The sequence below is a fragment of the Pipra filicauda genome, unplaced genomic scaffold (assembly GCF_003945595.2).
Source record: "Pipra filicauda isolate LSUMZ 115617 unplaced genomic scaffold, ASM394559v2 scaffold484_size733096_pilon, whole genome shotgun sequence".
Taxonomy (NCBI): domain Eukaryota; kingdom Metazoa; phylum Chordata; class Aves; order Passeriformes; family Pipridae; genus Pipra; species Pipra filicauda.
The window spans coordinates 691,156-714,198 of record NW_024104625.1 but is presented as its reverse complement, the minus strand read 5'-3'; the positions used below and the strand labels follow the sequence as shown (position 1 = coordinate 714,198).

Here is a 23,043-nt window from a genome sequence, read left to right as displayed (position 1 = left end):
GTAATCCAGAATGAATAAAATGTGAGGCAGCTTCATTTTGAAAAAGGCAGTTGAAGAGGACTGTCAGGAATTCTGCTGTGTTGCAGAATGGCAAATTCCTTAATTCCATACTTACAGCTCCTGCTCCTCCTAATGGTACACTCATCCTGGAAAAACAAGGGGCATCAATTTAGAACTTAGGGGTCTTGAGGCAGGGAAGCTGCACAATGACTTTTTTTTTTAATTTAGAAATACAAAATGATATAAAGTTAACTGAGGAGCTATGCTACTTTTCATCTTCTTTTAACATATTGCTAAAAGATTAATGGAAAGATTAAGAACTATACATGTCATGATTTGTTGCACGTGGAATTTGAATTGGTTGTTGAGTGAGCAGATATGATGCAACAGGAATACAAGCCCTTTTTAAAGATTATTATTCAGACTTCTTAAAGCTTCACGTTTCATTTTTTGATTTTTCTTTAATAATCTAGATTTTGTCTTGTATCTGGAATTATAGAGGTAATTTTCCAATTCTGTCATTTCATGTGTGTCTAGTGATTTTCCCTAAGTAATTGAATTTTTTGGGGACAGTTAAGGTGAGAACTCTGGGGTTTTTTGGTCTCCAGACTAATGACAAACATATTGTAAATGTGTAAGGGAGGAGTGTGTGTATGTAAGACACACAGAGATTAAACGTGTTAATTACATTATAGGCAGGGTGAGTTTCTGTCTCTGGATCACTTAAAAGTTTACCTCTCGTGCAGCCTTGTAATTGCTAATAGTGCAAATGCTGGGGATTTTTTGTCTCTTTAACTCTTTTCATACCATTTACATCTAATAATGAGGAAACAGGTCTGTTTGGACATTTCAAAGCATTTAAATGGAGACCGTGTTCTTATCTTTAATTTTGTTTTGGTGTTTTTTTTTTTTGTTTAGGCAAAGCTACATCCTCTTCCAATCCTGGCAGCCCAGCACCAGATTGGTACAAAGATTTTGTCACTGATGCAGATGCTGAAGTGTTGGAACATTCTGGGAAAATGGTGCTTCTCTTTGAAATTCTTCGAATGGCAGAGGAGCTTGGAGACAAAGTGTAAGTCAGTTCTAGACATATTGCTAATGACTTTATAAATATGTAGTCTGACAGTGTTCTGAATTCACTCTTGGTTATGCTGTGGCTGTTTTCTGAAGCAGATGTGCAAAGGCTCCATGCCTTTTTATGAGGGATTTTTCCCACACGTGCCCAAGATTCCACCAAAGTCTTCACCTGTGTCTAGAAGGGCTGTTTGTCTCAAAGGGAGGAGGGAAGAAAAACCAAACAGTAAAATAAATAAAATAACTTCAGAGATGAATTTTGTGTTTTCCTGTTTCTGTTTCCAGCCTAGTGTTCAGCCAGTCCCTGATATCTCTGGATTTGATAGAAGATTTCCTGGAGCTGGCTAACAGGGAGAAAACCGACAGAGATAAGCCTCCTATCTATAAAGGTGAGTGTCTCCTTCAGCAACCTCATAACTCTTTTACAAGTCTCTATTCAGTCCACTGGGAGTGGATTTGAAATAAGTGTTGCATGCTCTGGACTGTTCCTGAAGTTGGCAGGATTATTGGTCTCCCCTGCAGGTGGTCTCTGCTATCCCATTATGGACTCTTGCTTCTGATTTCATTCTGTATCATCCATGCTTGTTACAGCCTAAGCAGCTTAAATGTTTGTCATCTGAGAGGAGAGAAGGCATTTTGTTAAATCCTTTATAAAAGTGATGTTACATTCTGATCTGTGGCAAATTCTGATCCTTCCTTCTGGGGGAGAGCTGATGAAAGAATTAGGGTACTTTAAACCAGTGTGTAAAACGTGCAAAATATGAATTTATATGTAGGGCAGTAGATTGGCTTATGGATTTCATAAGGGAGCAAATATAGAGTTAATTATTATCCTAGTGATGCTCAAATGCCAAGGAATGTCTCACTCGTCCTCCACTTAGGATGTTTGTCCTGTTTACTCCGAGATGCTCCCAGAACTCCTGAGGATGCAGTTGATCCTTATGTGGAGTTTCAATTCCCAGTACATGTGCAGTGCAGAATTCCTTCAAGTCTGCCATCCCTTTCAAACATCCTGTGCAAGTGTTTGGTGTGTTTGCACTTAGAAATAAGAGGAAGGTGGCTCAGTGACAGACACAGTCAGCTGGAGACTCCACATCTCCCTCTCACGGATTTATTGTTTCTGGCTGTTGCTTCCTTTTCTGAGCTTTTGCCATCTTCAGACGTTACAAGCTGTCTGGTTTTGGGGGAGTTTGTGCCTTTAGTCGGAGAAAATGTTTTAAGGAGTGGGGGTTTTTCATGTGTGGTAGTTCTTCTGGTAAGCAATTAGATTATGTATCATGGCAAGATTCACTTCCTGACACAACAATCTGTTTCTCATAATTGATTGAATCGAGCAATGCTGTCTTCAGAAATGCTCTTCATGATTGATGGCTCAGTGCTATTAGTTTTGTGTACATACACCTTGATGGCCAAAGAAAATGAAAGGTTACTTGTGAACTGGGGAGAGAAGAAAATCTATCAGCTGTAGCTTTTTCCCCCAGTCTGGCAAGGAGTTGCTGTAACTCACAAGGTAATTAAACTCAAAGATTTTTCCGAGTTCCAGTCCCAAAATTATTAGAGCTTGACTTTTGAAATCTCCTCTGGAGCATTTCCTTACAAATGATGCTGGTTGTGTGGGAGAGACTGACTTACCCTCATGCTGTAACATGAAGCTACACAGATCAGTCAGAAAGTACAATTAGTGCTGTAATGCCTAAAGATTAGATTTAACTGCAGCTACACGTAACTACTTTTTAAAATTAACTTTGACTCCAAGTTAAGCTAAGGCATATCCCTCCAAATGTATATATATAAATACAATAGTGAAAAATAAGAGGAATGACCCCCCAAAAAGCTCAGGTATTTTTCAAATACTTCAATTTAAATTTAAGCTCAGAACATTTTTTAAAAATTTCTATCTTTACATTCCAATCTGTATAAAACTGCTTTGAGGAGTTTCATTGAATATGAATCCATCTTTCTGTAAAAAACCAACAAAATCCTAAGAAGAAATGGGTAGGGATAGATACTGGGTACTTTTTACGAGGTAAAATGATATTGGCATTCATTTTATTCTGGTTTTGAATAATTTTAGACAAAACCTGTGTAGGGTTTGTACAAGCTGTTGCAGGCTCGTGGATGATGGTTGTCATCACAAATGCAATGACTATTATCTCCTGTCACGATACATATTTTATATTTTGTTATGCAAGCTCTACTACAGAAGGCCCGTGACAAGCACCTGTATCCTGCAAAAACATTCTCAGTCTTGAATTCCACTAATAGTCTTTTCCCATTGCCATACTAGTATATTTTATGTTCCATGTTTGTTCCTTACTACTTGGGGAGTTGTGTGTATCCAGTGTTACCAGTTTGGGTACTTACACCCTCAGCATTTTAATAATTTGACTGTTACATTTACAGGTGAGGGAAAATGGTTCAGAAACATCGATTACTATCGCTTGGATGGCTCAACTACAGCTCAGTCAAGAAAGAAATGGGCTGAAGAATTTAATGATGAAACTAATGTGAGGTGAGACCTTTTCTGATATAGGTGCTTTATTTTCCCCCTTCTCTTCCTTTTGTTACCTATTTCTTTGGTACTTGTATTAGCTTAATTACCTTAAGGGTAGGCAAATAATTATCACAGTGTTGTCAGAACTTGCACAAAATATGTGCAGCAATATGTTCCTGACTTCTTTAGATTAATTCTATTAGTAGTGCTCAATACTTGTTCAGTGTTTCCTTGCTGGTTTCGTAGTTCTTTAGATTGTAACCAATTTAAACCAGAGAAGATATTTTTATTACAATGATTTAAAAGGATATAAGGACCTAGGCAAGTCAGAGCCCGGTGGGGTCTGGCCAGGAGGCAGCAGTCCCTGGGCCACTCAGAAACATGTGACTCTGTCAGCTGTCTCCAGAATTGTCTCCCAGCCATCCACTGCTCATCCAAGATGAGACTTGGAATTCACATTTGGATAGAGAGGTATAAACTTGCACAAGTTAAGTGAAGGTAAGGAGCTTCACCTTCCCAGCTTTGTTTAAAAAATAAAGTCTGTGGTTATATTGCAGTCATTTATAATGTGCAGGGGAAAAAAGTTAAATTAAGAAGTAACCTAATTCAGTGTTACTGCTTTTAAAGAGTTTATTCTGTCAGCACCTGTCAAGAACTGATTTCAAGTTGAAGCTGAGAGAGGTGGCCTTCAAAAAAAAGCAGATATATCAGAAAAACAGTGTCATTCTAGAGTTATCCTGAAAGTTTGCAGGCCAGGAAGCAGTTTCAATAGCATGGCATCTGCCTGTTTAAATTTGTGGTTTATTTTGATATAACTAGTTTTATTAGAGTTTGAAAATGCAAAAGTTCTTTCTTCCCCTCCAGTTTTTGTTAACAGTTGGTTTGCAAAAGGCCTTGATCTGTATTTTTGGGAATATATGTTTTGCTAAAAGTGTTGTTGTTGTAAAATCTGCATCTGTTTTATGCTTAATATATTATTTTAATGAAGTTTTTGAGTTATTTCAGTGCATGAACAACTCCATAGTAACACAGCAACAATAGCTGTTTTCCAAAATACTCAAATTTTGCAACTCTTCTCTGTTCCAGAGGCCGCTTGTTTATTATATCCACTAAAGCAGGTTCCCTTGGAATAAACCTGGTGGCTGCCAACAGAGTCATCATCTTTGATGCCTCTTGGAACCCATCCTACGACATCCAGAGTATTTTCAGGGTCTATCGTTTCGGACAGAACAAACCTGTGTTCGTGTACAGGTTTTTGGCTCAGGTGGGTTTCTGGCTGATATCTTTGTGATATTTCATCCTGCAAAAAAATGTGAACTGTCTGTATGTGCACTTGTGTTGGAGTCTGGAGTGATCTGCACAGAGCAGTAGTTTTGCAGCCCTCATCTGTAGCAGTATTTGGCCACTGAAGCAGCTCTTGAAGGAAGGAATGGTAAAATAAATAACAACTGAAATTATTTCCTCTTCTGCCCACCTCATATGACACTTTGTGTAATGCAGGTTCTGGAATTCTAGAAGTGATTTACACATCTAGACTCAGCTTTTTCAATTTGCACACTACTAAAATAGTTGAATAGACCCTCTGGAGGATGGGGGTTAAGGAATAGCCTTGCTCAGTACAGGTGCCTTCTACAGACCCTGCTCTGTGTGGCCCTGATGGTCCAACTGGAATGAAATCAGAGGGAGATAAAGAAATTTTTGTAAAAGGCATCAAGTCATGACTTGAAAACTTGTATCACTCCCTGCAAATATTAAAAATGTGTAATAATTCTGATGGACACTGAACTATGCTTTATTTAAGTGTAAGGCCATTTTTTCTGTTAGGAAGTATCTTGTGTAATATTCTAGTCCTTCAGGTGTTACAGAGTAGCCTGAAGACCTTTCCCAGTAAAGCACTTAACCCTTGATCAAGACACTATTTCCGTGCCAACTGTCTGTAACATGTTACTGTCAGAAATAGGTTTTCTCTTCAGGCTTCAATCTATTGTAGTTTTCTCTGTGCACTCTTGAACTGTTGATATCCTTCCTAAATTAGGCTTTTCAGAACAGGCTGTGCTGTTCTCATCCTTCTCAGTCATCATCTTTTTTTTCCAAAGAATAAGTAATTTTCCTTTTTTCATCAAGGATCTAATTTTTTTCATACACAGCTGTGATGAATTAGACTTGACTGCTTCCCTTTTCCTCTCCCCTCCACCACAGTGATATGGTATCTGTTTTCCTTTTTGCAGGCTGCTCAAAGCAGCAAAATAAGGTACATGCTGTGAAAATTGCCATTTTTTGGTCGTAATTCTACTTTGGGGAATTGCAGCAAAACTGGATCTCTTAAAAACACTATTGAAAGAATAATTTCCTTACTCCAGTCAACAGCTAGATGACATCTGTCCCATACACAGTTCTTACAGCATTCGCTTCCAGCAGGTTTTTTCTTTTATTTCTTAACAAACAAAGGGATTTTGGCTCCTTTGTAGGAATTTGGTGGAAGAAATGAGGGGAATGGAGAAGTGCTGTGTTGTGCTCTTGGCTGTGTTCTCTCTGTGTGTCCCTGTGCCCCGTTGGTGCAGTGTCTCATGGCAGGGGCTGTGCTTGCAGGGCACGATGGAGGACAAGATCTACGACCGCCAGGTGACCAAGCAGTCGCTGTCCTTCCGCGTGGTGGACCAGCAGCAGGTGGAGCGGCACTTCACCATGAACGAGCTCACAGAGCTCTACACCTTCGAGCCAGACCTGCTGGACGACCCCAACTCGGAAAAGAAGAAGAAGAGAGACACCCCCATGTTACCCAAAGTAGGTCGATGCCCAGCGCTGGGCACTCCGTGCTGTGACAGTGACTTGCGTCTGTGTAAGGATAGGAAATAGTTCATCTTGGCAGCAGAGTGTTGTTTTCACTGTAGAGCAGTGTTGTCCACTTTGGAGGGAGGTGAACAGCAGGGAACGCAACAAAATACATAATTAATATAATAGATGGTATAATGAGCTGCATAAGGAGTTCCCTTCGGTGTGACAGTGTAAGACAAAGATATTCAATTAAAAGATGAAGCTTTTAAGTCAAAACAAACAAAGACACATTTTTACACTGTTTGAGTGAATAGAAGTTTTACTGCGTGAAACTGGAGGCCAAAATTCAAATTAACATCTGAGTGGATGCTCGTGATACCCAGCACAACCTCAGTTTGTGGTAACAAAGCTCTGAGGTGACACTGTACTTGGAGGTCTGTTTTTTATCTGACTAGATAAGAGTCCAGTTAATCCATGCTCTCCTTTCCAACATGTTTTGGTTTTTAGTTCCTTGTTTACCTCTTCTTGAAGGGACTATTAATAGACATATGGTAGAGACATATGGTAGAGGGGGAAAGTTGCACTAGTCAGGCAGGAGTGAGCTTTAGGGAAAAGAGGAACTGGTTCTGTTATTTTATTCTTTTTATCCAAGTCACTTTAAGATTAGGCTACAGTTTTATACTTATATACTCTGTTTATGTAGTCTGCTAAAGATTAGTTCATCATTTAGCTGTTGTGCAGTTCTCTTTCCTTCTTACAGGTGAACAGCTGGGGAACAGTAACATGTCGATGTGTCCTTTGTTAACTGGTTAAATTTCTGTGTTTTGGTCACTCCACAGTGTCTGGGGGGGGGGAGGGAGATTTTCCAGTTTGTAAATCTATTCATTTCCTAGGAAAAATGGTATGTTTTCCATTCTCAACTCTGTGTAGACCACCATAGTGCAATCAGTTGTGGTCAGGCATCACAGTGGATTGTTAATTCTCTGCCCCAGCCCCTGGAGCACCTGCAGTGTGGGTGCAGATGTGGGGAGTGGGAGCCCTGTGTCAGGCACTGTTCCCCAGGCACTGTGACCCCCTGGCACACACACTGTGCTGCCTCTGTCTGAGCTCTCTTTATTACAGTTTCTCACTGGAAGCACCACATTGTAGATAACTGAAAATTATATTCCACTTTTTTACTGTGTTGTGCATTTTGATTTTGGCAAATTCTTTAGTTTTCCCCCTAAAGCAACTTCCTTTAGGTTGTAATTAATAGTGTTTTATCTTTTATACATTCTTAATTATTTCACACCATGTGCATTTATGCCTCCACAAACTCATAGCTAATGTTTCACCATTTACTGCTGTTGCTACTTATTTTTAAAAGCTTAGAAATAGGTTGAAAACCTGTGAAGCAGCTGAGTCTGTTTACCCAAAGCATTGATCAATCCAGTGCAATAATTATATTTTGAAGGTTATTTGTTTTCTTTTACAAAAATAAATCAATTAATGGATGAGTATAATGTAGAAGAGAAAGTTTATAAGCTCCAAACTTGCTTTATCCTTCAGTTTTGCATATTAAGTTCCATCAGTGTAAGGCTTATGTAAGTCAAGTTGAATACAAGCTTTTGACTGTTTCCTGACTGTAAATAGAGTAAATCTGTGCACTGGAATAGTTTTGGGGGGGGGTTTTCATGGTTTTAGCAAATAGTATTTCATCCTTTTGAAGATGTGCATCTGAGTACATGCTGTGTGCAGATTTCTAATCTCTTTTTATTATTGGTTGAAAAGGCTATAAATCATCATCAAGTACATTCATCTTATTTTAGCCATTTCTGTATTTATTTCTAGAAAAAAGGACTTTGTGTTCCAAATAACCTCAGAGAATATGGGAAGCTACCTGTTAATCCCCAAATATTCCTTCCCTTTCTCTGTCCCCCAGACTAGTCTTGGCAGTGAGGAAGAGCCGTGCTGGGTTCCCTCAGGTCCTCCAGAAGCTGCTGGTGGGAAGTAGGGAATTCCCAGTGTATGGACTGAGCTGGCTGGCTCATTTTTGGCAGCATCTGTGAAGCTCAGCTGACTGGGGTCTTGTATTTTCAATTTATCCACAGTGAGGTTCTTGCTTTGCTCACAGAACAGCTGGTCCAGTAGTTGCAGTGTCTCCTTCCTTGATTCCTGCAACCTGTTTAATTGAACTTTGGCTCAGGCCTTAGTTATAATATCACAGTTCAATTTTGTTTTATTTCCCATTCTGTCTTTTTTGGTCGAGCCAGTTCTCTAAAACCCCCACATAAACAATGAAAAGAAATATCAGCAGTAGGAAATATTGCAGTGGGTGTTATTCTCTAAGCTGTGCAAGGTTATTCACTCAGTTAAGTATTCTTCATTTCATTGTGATTTTAGCAAATATGCATGATCTATCTTAATAATTACAAATCTTAACTAGTTAATTTAACAGCTGAGCTTTTTTTTAAAGTCGATGTAAGTCTATTGAAATGAAAACATTTTATTGTAACATCAAGTAATCACACAGCATTTAGAGACAAAAATTCTCTTTAGGATCATGTTGCATGATGCTCTGATGCTTTGTCATGGTGGGCTCAGCACCCAAGCCCATCCCTGCAGCTCTTCCCTGGAAACAAAGGCCACTGGAGCTTCACCTGGATTGCTGTTCCATCACTGAGCTGTCACAAAGCCTGAGCTGTTCCTCTTTAATTACCAGCAGAGCAAAATAGCTATTTAGGCTAAAAGGAGCTTTAGTTCTGCCTCTGACAGGTTTTGTCTGTAATTGTCTCCTTTTGTCTCCGGGCCTTTTTTACCTCTTCAAAGCCCCGTGTGCTGGGCAGTGCTCTGCCCGTGGAACTGCTGCTGGGCAGGCAGGGAAAAGGACACCTGCAGTGCTTTGACATGGCTTTAGTGTGCAGGGGGAGACACAGCCAGGCACTGAGAGCAGATTCCTCAGAACGTGGGTACAAAGAGCTTTGTTCCATGTTTTCTGGAGGGAATTCGGAATAGGAGTTAGGGGAAATGTTTTCCATCTTTTCTCCAACCATCTATACAAGAACGTGGAAAAAGCTGGAGGGACAATAGGTTTTCTTCTCTGAGACCTTCTTAACTCCAGTGATACCCCACAGTAGGAAGGTTCTTTACAAATCCCTTAGCCAGGGTTCGTGTGTGTCGAGGAGTTATTCAGAGCTGAGTGCTGGGGATTTTCTTGTAGCTCCTAGTTTTAACACACTTTTCAACTTCTTTGATGTAAGAAAAAACAGATTTTTAATTCTTTTGCTTTTAATGGGTTAAGAGAATTCATTCTGTATCGTTTTAAAAGTCAGAAGTAAAAAGCCAGTGAATGAAAAAGCAAATAGTGCTTGATTTTAAAATATATACTTGAGAACTTTGGCTTTGCAATAATCCAAATTTCAGCCCAAGACCAGTTTTCTTCCACACCGTTGTTAAGGAGGGAAGACGTTGAATGCTTCCATTTTATATAAGGAATCACATGACAAATGTGCAATATGTGGAAGTCTATCCAAGTTTCAGGTGAAGTTTTAATTGTAGCAGCAACTTTCTGCCTTTTGTGGTCTGGACAAGACCTCCAGGGGGACGAGGAGCTCGGGGGAAAATGCCTGTTGCTCTGCCCTTGCCCCTCTGTAACAGCTCCTGTGTCTTCAAATATACAAATACTTGGGGTTAACAGAATATTTGTATTATGAATGTTGTTCACATGAATTATTAGGTTAGTCTTAACTTCCACTGCTTGATTTCATTCATCCCCTGTCTCTACACAGCTGGAAAGGACTGATTTGGAATTTCAGTCCAAAAAAGGTGTACTAGGTATCTTAAGACTGAGTAGTCACTTGGTCAAATATGCTGTATTTAGGTATAGAAATAATTACAGTATAATTTACAGAAGATTAAGCATAGACCATGAGCTTTATAATGTAGTGACTCCTTATCTAACCCACAGTAAAAACAGCTTGAAAAAGCAGGTTTTGTTGTTAATTTTGTAGAGTAGCAGCAATTCAAAAGGAGAGGATGGGGTAAAGTGAGAAAATTCTGTTGAGTGTATTATGGTTGTGCTACGTTTTGCTTTGCTCTGAATTTAACAGTGGATCCAGAGCCTTTTCTTGAACCAGTGAGATTTATGACTGAGCTACTGGCTTGAGGTTTTGTCAAGTAGGTTCTCCCAGACTCGGAACACTCTGCTCTGGGGGCTTTGTGTGCTGGGCTGGATGGGGCTGACACAAATCCCCAGGGATCAGGGTGTGATCCTGGGGTTTACCTGGGCCAGTGGGACACGTGTTTCAGAGCACTGGAGATGGGGGAGGTGGACAGAGACAATACTGGGGGGCCCTCTGTGTCCTTGGGAGCTGGAACTGTTGCACCCTCTGCCCTGGGCTTATTCTTCCCCACATGAGCCTCTTCAGTGGATTAGAGTCACTCACATTTGTATTTATGTGAAATGAAAACTTGGCTCAGTTGAGGTCATGTAATACAGATTGGGAAAGCAGATTAGAGTCATAGTTGGGGTTCAGTTGGATATATAATATCATTATTTTATACTACCTCAGGACATAGCCAGAGCATGTGTTTGACTGTAGTTCCATACGAGGGGACAACTTCATGAATTTTGATCTCAGAATCGGAAGAACTTGCTGCTTATTTTTTTATATTTTACCTCGGTATTTAATGTTCAATTGGTTGAGAAAAACTTTTTTATGAATTACAATGTAACTCACATTCCTTCATGGAAGATTTCCTTTCTAATACATTTCTCTCTCCATAGCATTTAATTTCTATCAGGATTTATAAAAGACAACCCTTTTTTTTTAAATTCAAAAACTTTTAAAAGTCTCTCAATTTTTTTCCTTCATCCTGAAGCTTTTAAACCAACTGATAATCATTATCAACAAACTAAACAAATTAAAAGAAAAATTATTCTGATGATTTTTCATATGTAAGGTGGATTTATTATTTTTTCATAGTAAAATTAACCCAAAAGGTAGTTTAGTCCATATCCCAATTTTCAAGCTCCATCATTAAAGTTAATGAAAAATAAAGTTTAGACAAAGAAAAGCAAACACAGAGTTGGATGTAATTTAAAGCACATTTTGAAGCCTGTGCTGCTAAGTGGGGGTGGATTATGTTGCAGTGTAGTGTGTTCCCATGGCAGGTCATGCACGTCCAGGAGCCTCCACACTGGGATTCAGCTCCGCTGAGAGCACGGGAGCCGTGCCCACTTGTCTGGGGCTCTTGGCTTCTTCCCCCACTGCCCTGGGGCCTTTTCATCAGCCCTGTTATGGCACCCCTTGTCTCTCTCTGCCTTCTCTCTCAGCACCCCAGAATCCCAGCGTTTGTTCCTTGTGCCCATTAGTTGTGCAGGTACCACATGGAATGTTCTGTTGAGGAGCTGGCAATGAAAACGATGATTCAAATTCAGGGAGACCAAATAGTACAAGGATGAAACAAGGACCAGCTTTTACATAATTGGTTAACATAACTAAGTTTTAAAACACATGGAAACAAACATCTTTCTGTAGCTGCTGTGACAGAACCTCTGGTCAGGACTTCCACACACTGTTCCCAGAGGGGTTGCAAAAATCAATTTGTCTGTGGGCACAGGCCATTCTTTCCAGTCATTGTTCCATGGAGATTTTGAAGTGTCAGGGTAGGATTGGTTGGATTCCTGCTTGTACAAAGGGCTGGCAGAATGAGGTCATGATGTGAGGGGGACTGTAGGTACTCATATGACTGCTGCACGAAGTGTGCTCACTGCCTTTCAGGAGTGGTCCAGAAGTTCAGTGATGTTTTTATATAAGGAATTTTAGACTGAATGCTGAGGCATATATTGGAGCTCATCAAGCTCATCAGTGATACAAGTGCATGTAAAAAACCCATGTTGAATAATGATTTCCAAAAGGGAACTCCTGTGGTGCAGCAGGAGCAGTTTTTTATAGTCCTGCAGAGCATGTTTTTCTTCATCCCTTGCAGCATTACCCTTATTCAGGCAGAGAGTCATCATCTTTGAAAAACTGGAGATGTTGCCTCAGTGAGAATGAGGATGGCAAACCCATTACTGCCTGCCTTGAAATGCCAGCTTTCCACACTTACTTTCTGTGTCTGATTTTATATCACTTCTTAGCCGAGGTATTCACCTGTCATAACGTGGCATCTGCAGTCCAGACAAGGGCAGTGGCAGCTTAATATTTTGGTTGGCAGCCAGTTTGGTTTTGCTTTATCTAGGAAATATTCAACATGCTGGTAACTCTGCATGTTTCAAAAAAACAGTAATAGGACTTATATAATTTGTAGTATTAGAAATCATAGACTGAATGCTAAGCTATACTGGAGATTTTATATATATATGTGTGTGTGTTTTGTGTGTGTGTGTGTATACACACATACACACTGAACCTGGTCTAGTGGAAGGTGTCCCTGCCCATGACAGGGTATTGGAATTACTTGGTCTTTAAGGTCCCTTCCAACCCAAACCATTATGTGATTTATATATTTTATATATGAAAACAATTAAGCATTAGAGATATTGTGGAATATGAAGGTCTAAATTGCAACCTGCTGATCTAATCTGGTTCATAGCAGTGCTTTGACCTTTCTTAGTCCAGAAGGGTGGGGAACTATTTATGTCAACATGTATCTGAACAGTTTTAAGAGAGCAGCCTTTTCTTTTGAATGCTGATAGACAGTTGATAGTCCCAAAGTACTGCTCAGTGTTTTAAAGCCTGCAGAGATGCTCTTTATGTATAATAAATGCAGATTATTGATTGTGCTCTTAGGTGTCCAACCCAAGCGAAGGAAAAATCATTGAGCACGTTCCATTCTTTTTAGGTTCTTAAAGTGCATTTAGTGCTGTGGAATCTGAGTGCATTCCCTTGGTTCATGAAGTGATTGGACTGTCATCTCTGCAACAGATTGTGAATCCATTCCCTGTCTTCTGAGGAAAATTGTACTTTTAAATTATTTTTGAGTTTTGTTGTGCTGTGCAGTGCTCCGAGCTGCTGTGTGTGACAGGGAGTAAATACAGCAGAGCTGCTGAGTGACTTTTCATTTTATCTCCTCCTGTGAACAGGACACAATCCTGGCAGAATTGCTTCAGATCAACAAAGAGTATATAGTTGGATATCACGAACATGATTCACTCCTGGACCATAAGGAGGAAGAGGAACTCACTGAAGAAGAAAGGAAGGCAGCCTGGGCAGAATATGAAGCAGAGAAGAAGGTAAAGCTGTCTAATCAGGTTTATGTCTCTGAAAATAACCTTTCCAGCCTTAGAGTATCAGTTACCTTTTCAGTTTGTCTTGGGAGAACAAAGTTTTCTTAAAGACCAAAAAATGAATATAAAAAGCAAACTTTGACATACAAAAAAAAGATAACGTGTCTTTTTTGCTCTCTTGATGCTGGTCCTTTCTGTGTGTTTTCTTAATAACTTTTAAATTAAAGTAACATTTGCACACATATATTTTTTCTATTTTATAATAAAACTCAACTGGTGTCCTGTGTAATACCTCTTTTACCATTTGAGGGTGTCCCTGCAAGGAGGTCTGTGTAGTATCCACACTCCAATAACATATAGAACAATATTTAACAATGACCATAATACGACAGAGATCAGCAAAATTCCAGTAGGGTACAACAGTAGATCTGGAATTCCTCTTGTGGTTGGGGTCCCCCCAGTGATGTTCTCCATCTCTCATCCCTCTTTCCAGGACATGGTGTGTTGGGTTGGGGTTCTGTGTCCGTTGTTCTGGGTGTGTTCCAGCAGCTGGCACTGGTTTGTCTCCGTGTGGTTGTTGTAGAAGGCCATGAATTACCAGTTATTAAATTATAAGTGCATTCCGTGTTTTCAAGGGCATCACTATGCGTTTCAACATGCCAACTGGGACCAATATGATTCCCACGAATTTCAACTCTCAAACATATATTCCCTACAATTTGGGGGCTCTGTCAGCAATGAGTAACCAACAGCTGGAGGTAAGTAGCACAACGTGTCTGTGTTGCTGTGGGCATGCAGGGGTTTTCAGTCACAAATTAGGGCTAATATCTCCACCTTTATGTAACTGTATCCTATTTTTGTGTGTGTGGAGCTGTATTGAAGTCTAACTTGCATATAAACCTGGGGACTATGGCAGGATTCTGGAAGATCACCTGCATTCTTTGCAGACAATAGTTAACACATTTGAAACTGTAACATCATCAAGTCTGTATCATAGGCAATTCCCCTGGGGAAGAGTGTGGCACTCCTTGTGCTGCTCTGAAAACATGTGGGTACAAAAAGAGGTTTTTATGAATCCTATCTACAAATTGCCCGATTTATCCTTGCTGTGCAGCTGCTCTGTGCTGGAGGTCAGTCCTGTGCTGGAAGCTTAGACTCATTGACTTGTGCAAATTGAAAGAAAAAAGTAATTGAAGTCTAGGTATGTAAGGACAAAGATGAACAACTTGTAAAATGTTGGCAGAGAAATGTGTTATTTGTATCTGTGCTTTATAGTTGAATTTCTGGTGTTTTCTCAGGACCTTATTAATCAAGGAAGAGAGAAGGTTGTGGAAGCAACCAACAGTGTAGCTGCAGCAAGAATTCAGCCCCTTGAAGACATCATTTCAGCCATAGTGAGTGGAATAGATAATCCTGGCTTTAGATCAGGAGTGGAAAACGTTAAATATTGTCAAAGATGTTGGTACTGCGTGTGGTCATTCAGCTAATTAATTGTTAATGAATATTATTTCCAGTTTGTATTGGCCTTTATCCCTGCAGCTTGCAGTAACCCTAGTGATGTCTGGATGACAGAGAGCCTTAGAGGACTAACAGTTTAGATCCATTCTGAGAACGCTGTTTTTCTATAAATAACAGTCATGGGCAAGTATTTATTTTATCTTGGGGACTGCCACATTTCTCACTTGCTCCCAGTAATTAGCAGTTGAGACTAATTACTCATAGTTCTGATTCTGGTGAAGTACAATTTTGCATTGACGGGAAGTTGGGCTTGTTTGACTCTTGATGCAACTCTGAACATGATGCAAGACCTCAGTCACCATCAGGCTTTTGTTAAAACGACCAGTGCTAGGAAGGTTTTTTTGCCTTTCAGTGGAAAGAAAACGTAACCCTGACAGAGAGCCAAGTGCAGGCCCTGGCACTGAACAGACAGGCGAGCCAGGAGCTGGATGTGAAGCGCCGAGAAGCCATTTACAACGACGTCCTCGGGAAACAGCAGATGGTAAAATGTGTTCCCTTTGTGTATCCACTGTCCACATGTCAGCTGGGATGTCGTGTGTGCTCATTCACAAAGTGCAAGTGCGTGTTTAGGTACAGAAGCATCACTCACAGCAGGTGTTGCAGTGGGTCAGGGGTGTGCTGGGGTGCATTGCTCTGCCTCGGCGAGGGACACTCCGTGTCCATAAAAAAAAATACTCGCCAGGTTTTTGAGTTGAAATTGGTTTGCTGGAAGGTCATGAGGCTTAAAGAGAAATCTGATTCCCAGAGCTCAGACAGCCACTTACAAAATACATCTTAGAAAGTGTTGGTAATGTTGTTTTAGCTTAAAATTACTTTGCAGAATCTGAAAGTGGCCCAGATGATGTCAGTGGGAAGAGTTTTCTCTCAGGCAAACACTGACAGTCCACATGTGGGACTTTCAAAGGGAAGATAAATGGTACCTGACAAATGATGTTGTAACTTATACCTGGGAATAATTTCACAGTGTAGTGCATGTTGCCATGGCAACTCACCTAAATGCTGCCTGCAATACAATAGCCAAGTCATGGGAGAACTGAGCCCTAAATGGTGTTACTAAATGGTTTCTCCAGTAATGGGCTTGTGAATGCCATCACATTAGGGATGGTGATAACAATGGGGCTTTTTCCCCCAGCCATGCTGTCCCTAACAAATTGATTTTTAACTCTGAACCTGATACTTGGAGCATTGAGAGGGTCGTGCACTTACCCAGCTCTGCTTTCCCTTCACAGTTAATCGGTTGTGTCCAGAGGATCCTGATGAACAGGCGGCTCCAGCACCAGTACAACCAGCAGCAGCAGCAGCAGATGTCTTACCAGCAAGCAGCCATGGGCCACCTCATGATGCCAAAGCCTCCAAATTTAATCATGAATCCTTCCAGCTTCCAAGGGATAGATGTGAGAGGAATGTATCAGTCAATGGCTGGTGGGATGCAGCCACCACCCTTACAACGAGCACCACCCCCAATGAGAGGCAAAAATCCAGGGCCTTCCCAAGGGAAATCAATGTGATTTTGCACTAAAAGCCTAAAGGATTGTTAAAATCAGAGAAAGAACTTTTATTTTTTTAGGAATCAATGGCCTAACAGAACTCAACTGTAAAAAAAAAAAAAATTAAAAAGAATTGTTTGGTTGCTCCCCTTAAATGCCATGTTCCATATTAGTGTTTCAGCTTTGTTTAAATTGGACATGATGTTTTCCCTGTTGTCAGTGATGTTGCCTAGAATCTTCTTACATATGTTGAGTACAGGAGATAACAAGTTGTTTTCAGTGAAAACAAGTCCTCCCGTTACAGTAGCATCTCCACAGGTTTCCTGTCTAAACTCCTACGATTGCTTTTCATGGCTGCAAAGCTTTGGGAAGCTTAGGAAGGACTGCAGGTCTGTATGTTCAGTCTGATGTATGTGAATTGTAAACAGCTGAGTTCTTGATTAGAGTTGATTCCTCAAATTATGGAATACTTTTCTGCTTACCCCTTTCTTTCTATTAGTGGGAATGTTACAACAGAAATAGTCCAGTTTCCTTCTGACTGAGGTCTGGGCTTGTGTGGATCGTCTGTGCTGAATGAAACAGGAACTGAAAATACTCTCTGAAACAGAATTGAGTGCAATATTCGTAAATACTACTGCTCTGAACCTTCTGAGTCACAGAGACACTGTGCATCCAGCCTTAACCACGGCTGGGGAAGGGCTGGCCTTCCCTGGTCTTCTGCCATTTCTTATTTTCAGTTCCATGTGATGGAATAGCAGCTGATGATCTCAGAGTGGGAGATGTTTTTCCTTCACACACTAATTTCCTTGATGCAGAGTCCCACCCAAAGCACATTTCTGGTAACTCCTTGGTGCTGGTGCTACTGTCTCTCCCCATTGCCGGCAATGGGAGACGGGCCAACGACGTTCAATTCCTGGTGTTGGGGGTTAAAACAGTGATGGTGGCCAGGGTCAAACCCTGTCAGAGAAACACCTTTAATGTGGCAGAACCATTGCCCATTGAAAATCAATAGAGAAAGTGCTGTAGCAACTTCCAGAGCTGCCAGAACCGTGAAATGATTTTATTAATAGAGTTTTGCTTATGCACTCCTCCCCATCCCTTCACTGTGTGAAAACACGAGTTTGGACACAAGGAGCTTGGGTTTTTTTGTTCTCTTTTGGGGGGGGGGTGTTAATGTAGGCCAGAGGTAAATTTCTGGTTTCTTCTATATCGTTAACACTCTCTTTACCCACACTTGTTGTGCTTGTGAAGATCTCACTAAATACAAATAGAGCTTTTCTTTGACTAGAGTTTGGTTGATTCTTAACCCCCCCCAAAACAAAAGTTTGTAATCTGGGGGTAGAAGTCAGTGGCAGGAACGTTGGAGCGATGGTGTGTGGATGACAGAGGACTCTGGAGACGTTGGCTCCAGGTGGTGCTGGACTCTTCTGACTTGCTGCCGTGAACTAAACTTGTTTTGGTTTCTGGAAAGATTCTTGCAGGAGTTTGAGTTCTTGCCCTGAATGGACAAGTGGGTTTTGCATCTCAATACGCAGATCTTACCCCATGTTTCTGTTTGTGGTTGACACTTGGTGTGTGAGGTGGACAGAGGTTGGTTGGTCTGGTGCAAACCCAGCTGACAAGTTGCTGTCTTGGACTCTTTGATTACAAGATAATACAAAAGCCCCTCAGTGTGTTCTAGTGCTTTGCAGCTCTACAATTAACTCTGATTTGGGGGGAGGGAGAAAAAAGAGACGTGTCTGCACTAGAAGAAACAAACTGTGAGACTTTGAGACAAACATCTGAAGGCAAACGAACTCTGGGCAACTCTCACCGATATTCCTACGTGAATAAGAGAAGTACTTTCTACCAAACCTGGGACTGTTGAATGGAGTTTTACAGTAACTCAAAGACTTAAATGTGGAAGTTTTAGGCAACATTGAAAGGCACATTTTATTTCATTCTGGACAAACCCATGGATAACAGAAGACTAATGCATAAGAAGGAATCCGAGATAAGCCTTGGAATTAAACCTGGACCACTTTGCGTACGTGTTTCTCACTCGACATTTTAGCTGCATAACAATGTGCTTTGAGTATAACATCAGGCTTTAACCAGTACTTAAAGACAGAACATACAGCAGTAAGATAATAAAAGGCTCATTTTTATATTTGTTTTAGATGTTTTAACTAGATAAAATGGCTTAAGATGATGAATAAAAATGTTGCTTGTAATACAGTTTTGCCTGCTAAATTATCCACATTTTGTAACCTGTTTATTCCTTTGGATGTAAAGCGTTTTTGCTTAGTATCGTGATATTGTATATGTTTTGTCCCAGTTGTATAGTAATGTTTCAGTCCATCAACCAGCTTTGGCTGCTGAAATCATACAGCTGTGAAGACTTGCCTTTGTTTCTATTAGATGGCTTTTCAGTTCTGTATTAAATATCTTAAGTACTATAGAAAAGGTGTCCCCTCTTCCTATAAGGCTGTTTTGTAATATATATAAGGACTGGAAATGTGTTTTTAAAGAGAAGAAGCATTCAAGTATGACAATATACTATCTGTGTTTTCACCATTCAAAGTGCTGTTTTAGTAGTTGAAACTTAAACTATTTAATATCTCATTTAATAAAGTGACCAAAATACACGAACGTGCCTTGTTCTACATTCACAACCCAGCGTTAACTCCGAGGGATTCAGCCTGAGGAGGTGTCTTTGGACAACTGTGCTGTGAGTTTAAACTCTACAGCAACAGAGGTAGCCATTGATTTCATTCAGGGAAAATAGCTGTGGTACAGATTTTCAAATTATATTAATTAACAGCAGCTTCTGCCAGTCTGTGAAGAAGAGAGTTATCACCCAGCAGTGAGATGGTCAAGTGAGGTGAAGTTCTACTTAGTCAAATCAGAACAACCCACTGCCATATTTTAGCCTCATAATTGTACTTCTCCATGCCTTAGTTATTAAATCCCACCTGTTAGGAAAAAAAACTCTTTCCTACGCAAAAAAATTGTGTGATGATTGTGTTTTAAATCTGCCCTACCCTTGTTCCCTGTGCTGGAGGGAACTGTGGCTCCTGACAGTGCTGCTTGGGGTGCAGCTGGGGTGGGAGGAAGCTGAGGAAGGGCCGTCAAAGATCATCAGGTTGTGCTCTGAGGGGCACTGTGGGCACTGTGAGCAGTGTGTTCTTAAATATCCCTGTGCCTTTCAACCTGGCTCCACACCTGACAGAGGGCAGTGGGATGGTGGCTGTCCCTGTCCTGGGTAAGTCCCCTGTCAGAGCAGGTGCTGAGTTGCTCCCACGCTGATCGGCTCCGTGTTGATGTGTCACGTCCTCAGTGCCCACCCTGAGTGGTTTCTGGTTTTACCTTGAAAGCAGAACCACTGCACAGAGAAAATAAAACTGAATTCATCAGCTCAAGCAAAAAATAATTTTGAAGTTGGATAAATTTTCAATCTTTATGGAAAGCCAAGTGTCCTAAACATTCCCAGCTGAGGGGTATGGAAGAACAGTGGTGTTGCAGCACCAGCCATGTAATCACACAGCACCTGCTGAGGTGGTGAATAACCCCCTGTGTGCCCTCTGTGCTACAGAACCTACTCTGCAGGTGTGGCACCAGCAGGATTCAATCCAAACCTGTCCTGGGAAGAGCTGTGCTGCTGGGGAGGGTCTGGAGAAGCTCCTGCTCCGTGGTCCTGTGTGTGACCCTGTGTCACTGCTGTGCCTGCAGCCACCACACAGCAGACAGGGGGAAAAGCTGGGATTCATCCAGTCACAGCTCCTGTTCCTGCTTTCCCCAGGGGGGAGGTGGCTTGGGGGTGATTGGAAGAGGGTACTGGGAAAGGGCTGTGGCCTGACATGGGGATGTTGCCCTGGAGAAGGACAGGGCTCAGGGAAGGTGGCACAGGGGGAGGTGGAGTCACCCCTCAGCTTCTGCATGCGGCCACTTCCAAGGTCTGATCTCAAACGCTGCCCTGGCTTTGTGTTAATGATTGGTGTGCACGAAAACCACCTGAGATGGAGTGTGAGACAGTAACTGATACCTGGGGCACTGCTCAAAGCCTGATCCAGGGACAGCAGCTACTTCTGTAATTCAGTTGCACAAAGTGTGTTGCCCATTTTGGGGGTTCTGGCTGGTGCCTGTGAGCAGCAGTGCAGGTGGATGATCTGCCCCTCCTGGTCACGGGCATCGTGGGGCCAAACACCTCCTGGTACGGTGAGGGAAGAGCCTGAGACTCCTTGGTGGATTTGGCTTTGCAGGGCTCCTGCTCAAACCCAGCACGGCCACGAGGCGACACCTGTGGTGTTTTCCATGATGAGAATTTAACAGCTCTGAAGCCATTACTTGCTTTGGGGAAAAAATAATAAATAAATAACCAGTGCTGTCCTAGAGGCTATGGATGTCTTTCTCTCCCCATCAACAGGAATTTCAGCCCTTCTCCTTCAGGAATGCTCCATCCCCGAGTGCCCTCTCAGGAACATCTCAGCTGCAGCACATGTCTCTGGATGCACAGCCAGGTGGGACAGCACCAGAAGGGCTCCTTCCCTGCCTTCCAGCACCGAGTTTCTGGATTCCCTCTGCAGTTTTGGGCTCTCCCTTACTCATTCCAGAGGAGGTAGGTCTTTGGGGCCTCCTCTCCTTAGGAAGGAACCCCAAGCCACACGTTCCACCCAGGAGAGCTCCCTGTGGGCAGTGGGGTCTCTCCTGGGATGTGCCTGAGGACATGTGTATGTTGCCCCTTGTGGGTGTCTGTCCTCAATCCATCCCTGTGCCTCGGATCATGTGCCAAAGCCGGGCAGACGGGCATTGTTGCTGTGCTTGGCTCCACATTGGCCTCAGGCAGGAGGTTCCCCTGTTCCTGTGCCCTCCACAGCGAGACTCCAGCACTTCCCCACCTCTTTGCACCAACCTCCCTCCTGCTCTGCACAGTTGTCCCAGGATAATGTTTCCTGTACAGCATGCCCGCCCCTCTCGGGTGGAAGGAGAAGGGTTGCAGGTGATGCCTTTTGTCCTGTTTGCTGTGGTGTTTCCAGACCTGCAGCCTTTTGTGTGTAGAACAGCACTGGGGGTGGGGGCACCGTGGGGTTTCTGGGGACCTGCCTTTGCCTTCCCTTTGGGAGAAGTTTTCCAGCTGGCTGTTGTGAGCTGGAATCGTATGGAAACCACACAGAGATCCCAAACAAACACTGACATTTCCTTTTGCTAATTCAGGAGCAGAGGCCCCTCGGCCAAGGCTCCGTGTGCTGCTCTGCTGCAGGATCCATCTGCCAGCCCTGGGACACTCCGAGCCGAAGGAGAGTCGGCGTCTCCAGGTGGGGTAACGGCTGGATGGGAGAACAGCCCACAGGGATGGGATGGGCCAGAGAGGGGAGTGTGTCCACGTGAACCCCCTGCCCACCACTGGCTGCTCCCACACCACTCGAAATGCCCCCGGAGTCTGCGGTTGTTCTCTCTGCTGCTGTTCAGCTCCCAGGTCTGTCAGGTCACTCACATCTTTGTTTTGTTGGACCAGGACCAAACCCAGTCGATTCCTGTGAAAGAATCATCTGGGTGGGATTTAGCAATGCTGAATTCCCCCTTTAGGTACCCACACGGGAGATGACACCAACCTTTACCAAGGGGTTTCCAGTAAATTCTTTGTGGATTTTGCTTTTTGCAAGTACCAGTTTTTTGAACCCAGATCCCAAAAAGGCATTTTACAGCATCCCTGGCACCTCTGTTGTGTCTGGAGGCTCTGCTGCAGCAGCTCCTCGAGTCAGGTATCAGATGAATGAGTCCAGCGTTGCACCCATGGGCCACATCATCTTCCCTTTGAGTTGGTGGAAAATGTACTTGGCATTGCTGAGATCGGGTTTTGACCTTCATTTTGGAAAAGAGCAGGATCTTAACCACCAGATTTATCTTCAAGTGCAATGGAAAGCCTGGGCTGGAGGAAGGCAGGATCATCCTGGGGGGCAGAGGGATTTCCCTTCACGCAGGGAAAGGTCAAAAGTGCACCTGAGGACGTGTCTCGTGAGCGCCCGTGCTCCCGGCGTGGCGGCTGGGGGTGAGATGTTTCAGCAGTGACTCAGAGGAAGAAGCTAAATAAACACTTTTTATTTCAAACACGGGATTAAATTCCTTCATGTCTGGATCATTGAAGGTAAAGCTCCTATAATCTCCTCGTTTCCATCCCCAGCCCATTGTCTGGTGGCTGCTGGACCTGCTGGGACAGTGAAGGGACACAGGAGGTGGCAGAGAAGGCAAGAGACAGCTGGGAGCAGATCTGGGCACCAGCTGCCACTGCCCTTAGTGGTGCAGCTCATGAAGAAGCTGGGGTGGATCCTCCCCTAGCTCAGTGAAATTGTCCTGGGAATTCACACACTGAAGCTGAAGGAGATGAGATTTTACCTTGACTGTTTTGTGAGGAGGAGGTTGAGAAACAACACTGTGAACAAAGCAGCTGTGATAAGGAAAACGCCAACCCAAAGCCACCACAGCTGTATTTGTTCAGATTTTTGCAC

The 23,043-nt window shown here is 42.4% G+C and overlaps 1 protein-coding gene across 1 annotated transcript in view; it reads left to right on the top strand.

Annotated features, from left to right (window-relative positions):
• The window catches only part of ATRX (ATRX chromatin remodeler), a 37,989-nt gene extending 18,800 nt beyond the window's left edge, over positions 1–19,189 (top strand). Inside the window, exons 16-25 of the mRNA XM_027748644.2 lie at positions 919–1,072; positions 1,360–1,463; positions 3,478–3,586; positions 4,655–4,832; positions 6,158–6,352; positions 13,410–13,559; positions 14,189–14,311; positions 14,852–14,947; positions 15,424–15,552; positions 16,301–19,189. Of these exons, the coding sequence (XP_027604445.2) occupies positions 919–1,072; positions 1,360–1,463; positions 3,478–3,586; positions 4,655–4,832; positions 6,158–6,352; positions 13,410–13,559; positions 14,189–14,311; positions 14,852–14,947; positions 15,424–15,552; positions 16,301–16,579 (1,517 nt within the window). The 3' untranslated portion in view covers positions 16,580–19,189. The remainder of the gene's footprint in view (positions 1–918; positions 1,073–1,359; positions 1,464–3,477; positions 3,587–4,654; positions 4,833–6,157; positions 6,353–13,409; positions 13,560–14,188; positions 14,312–14,851; positions 14,948–15,423; positions 15,553–16,300) is intronic.
• The last annotated feature ends 3,854 nt before the right edge of the window (positions 19,190–23,043 follow it).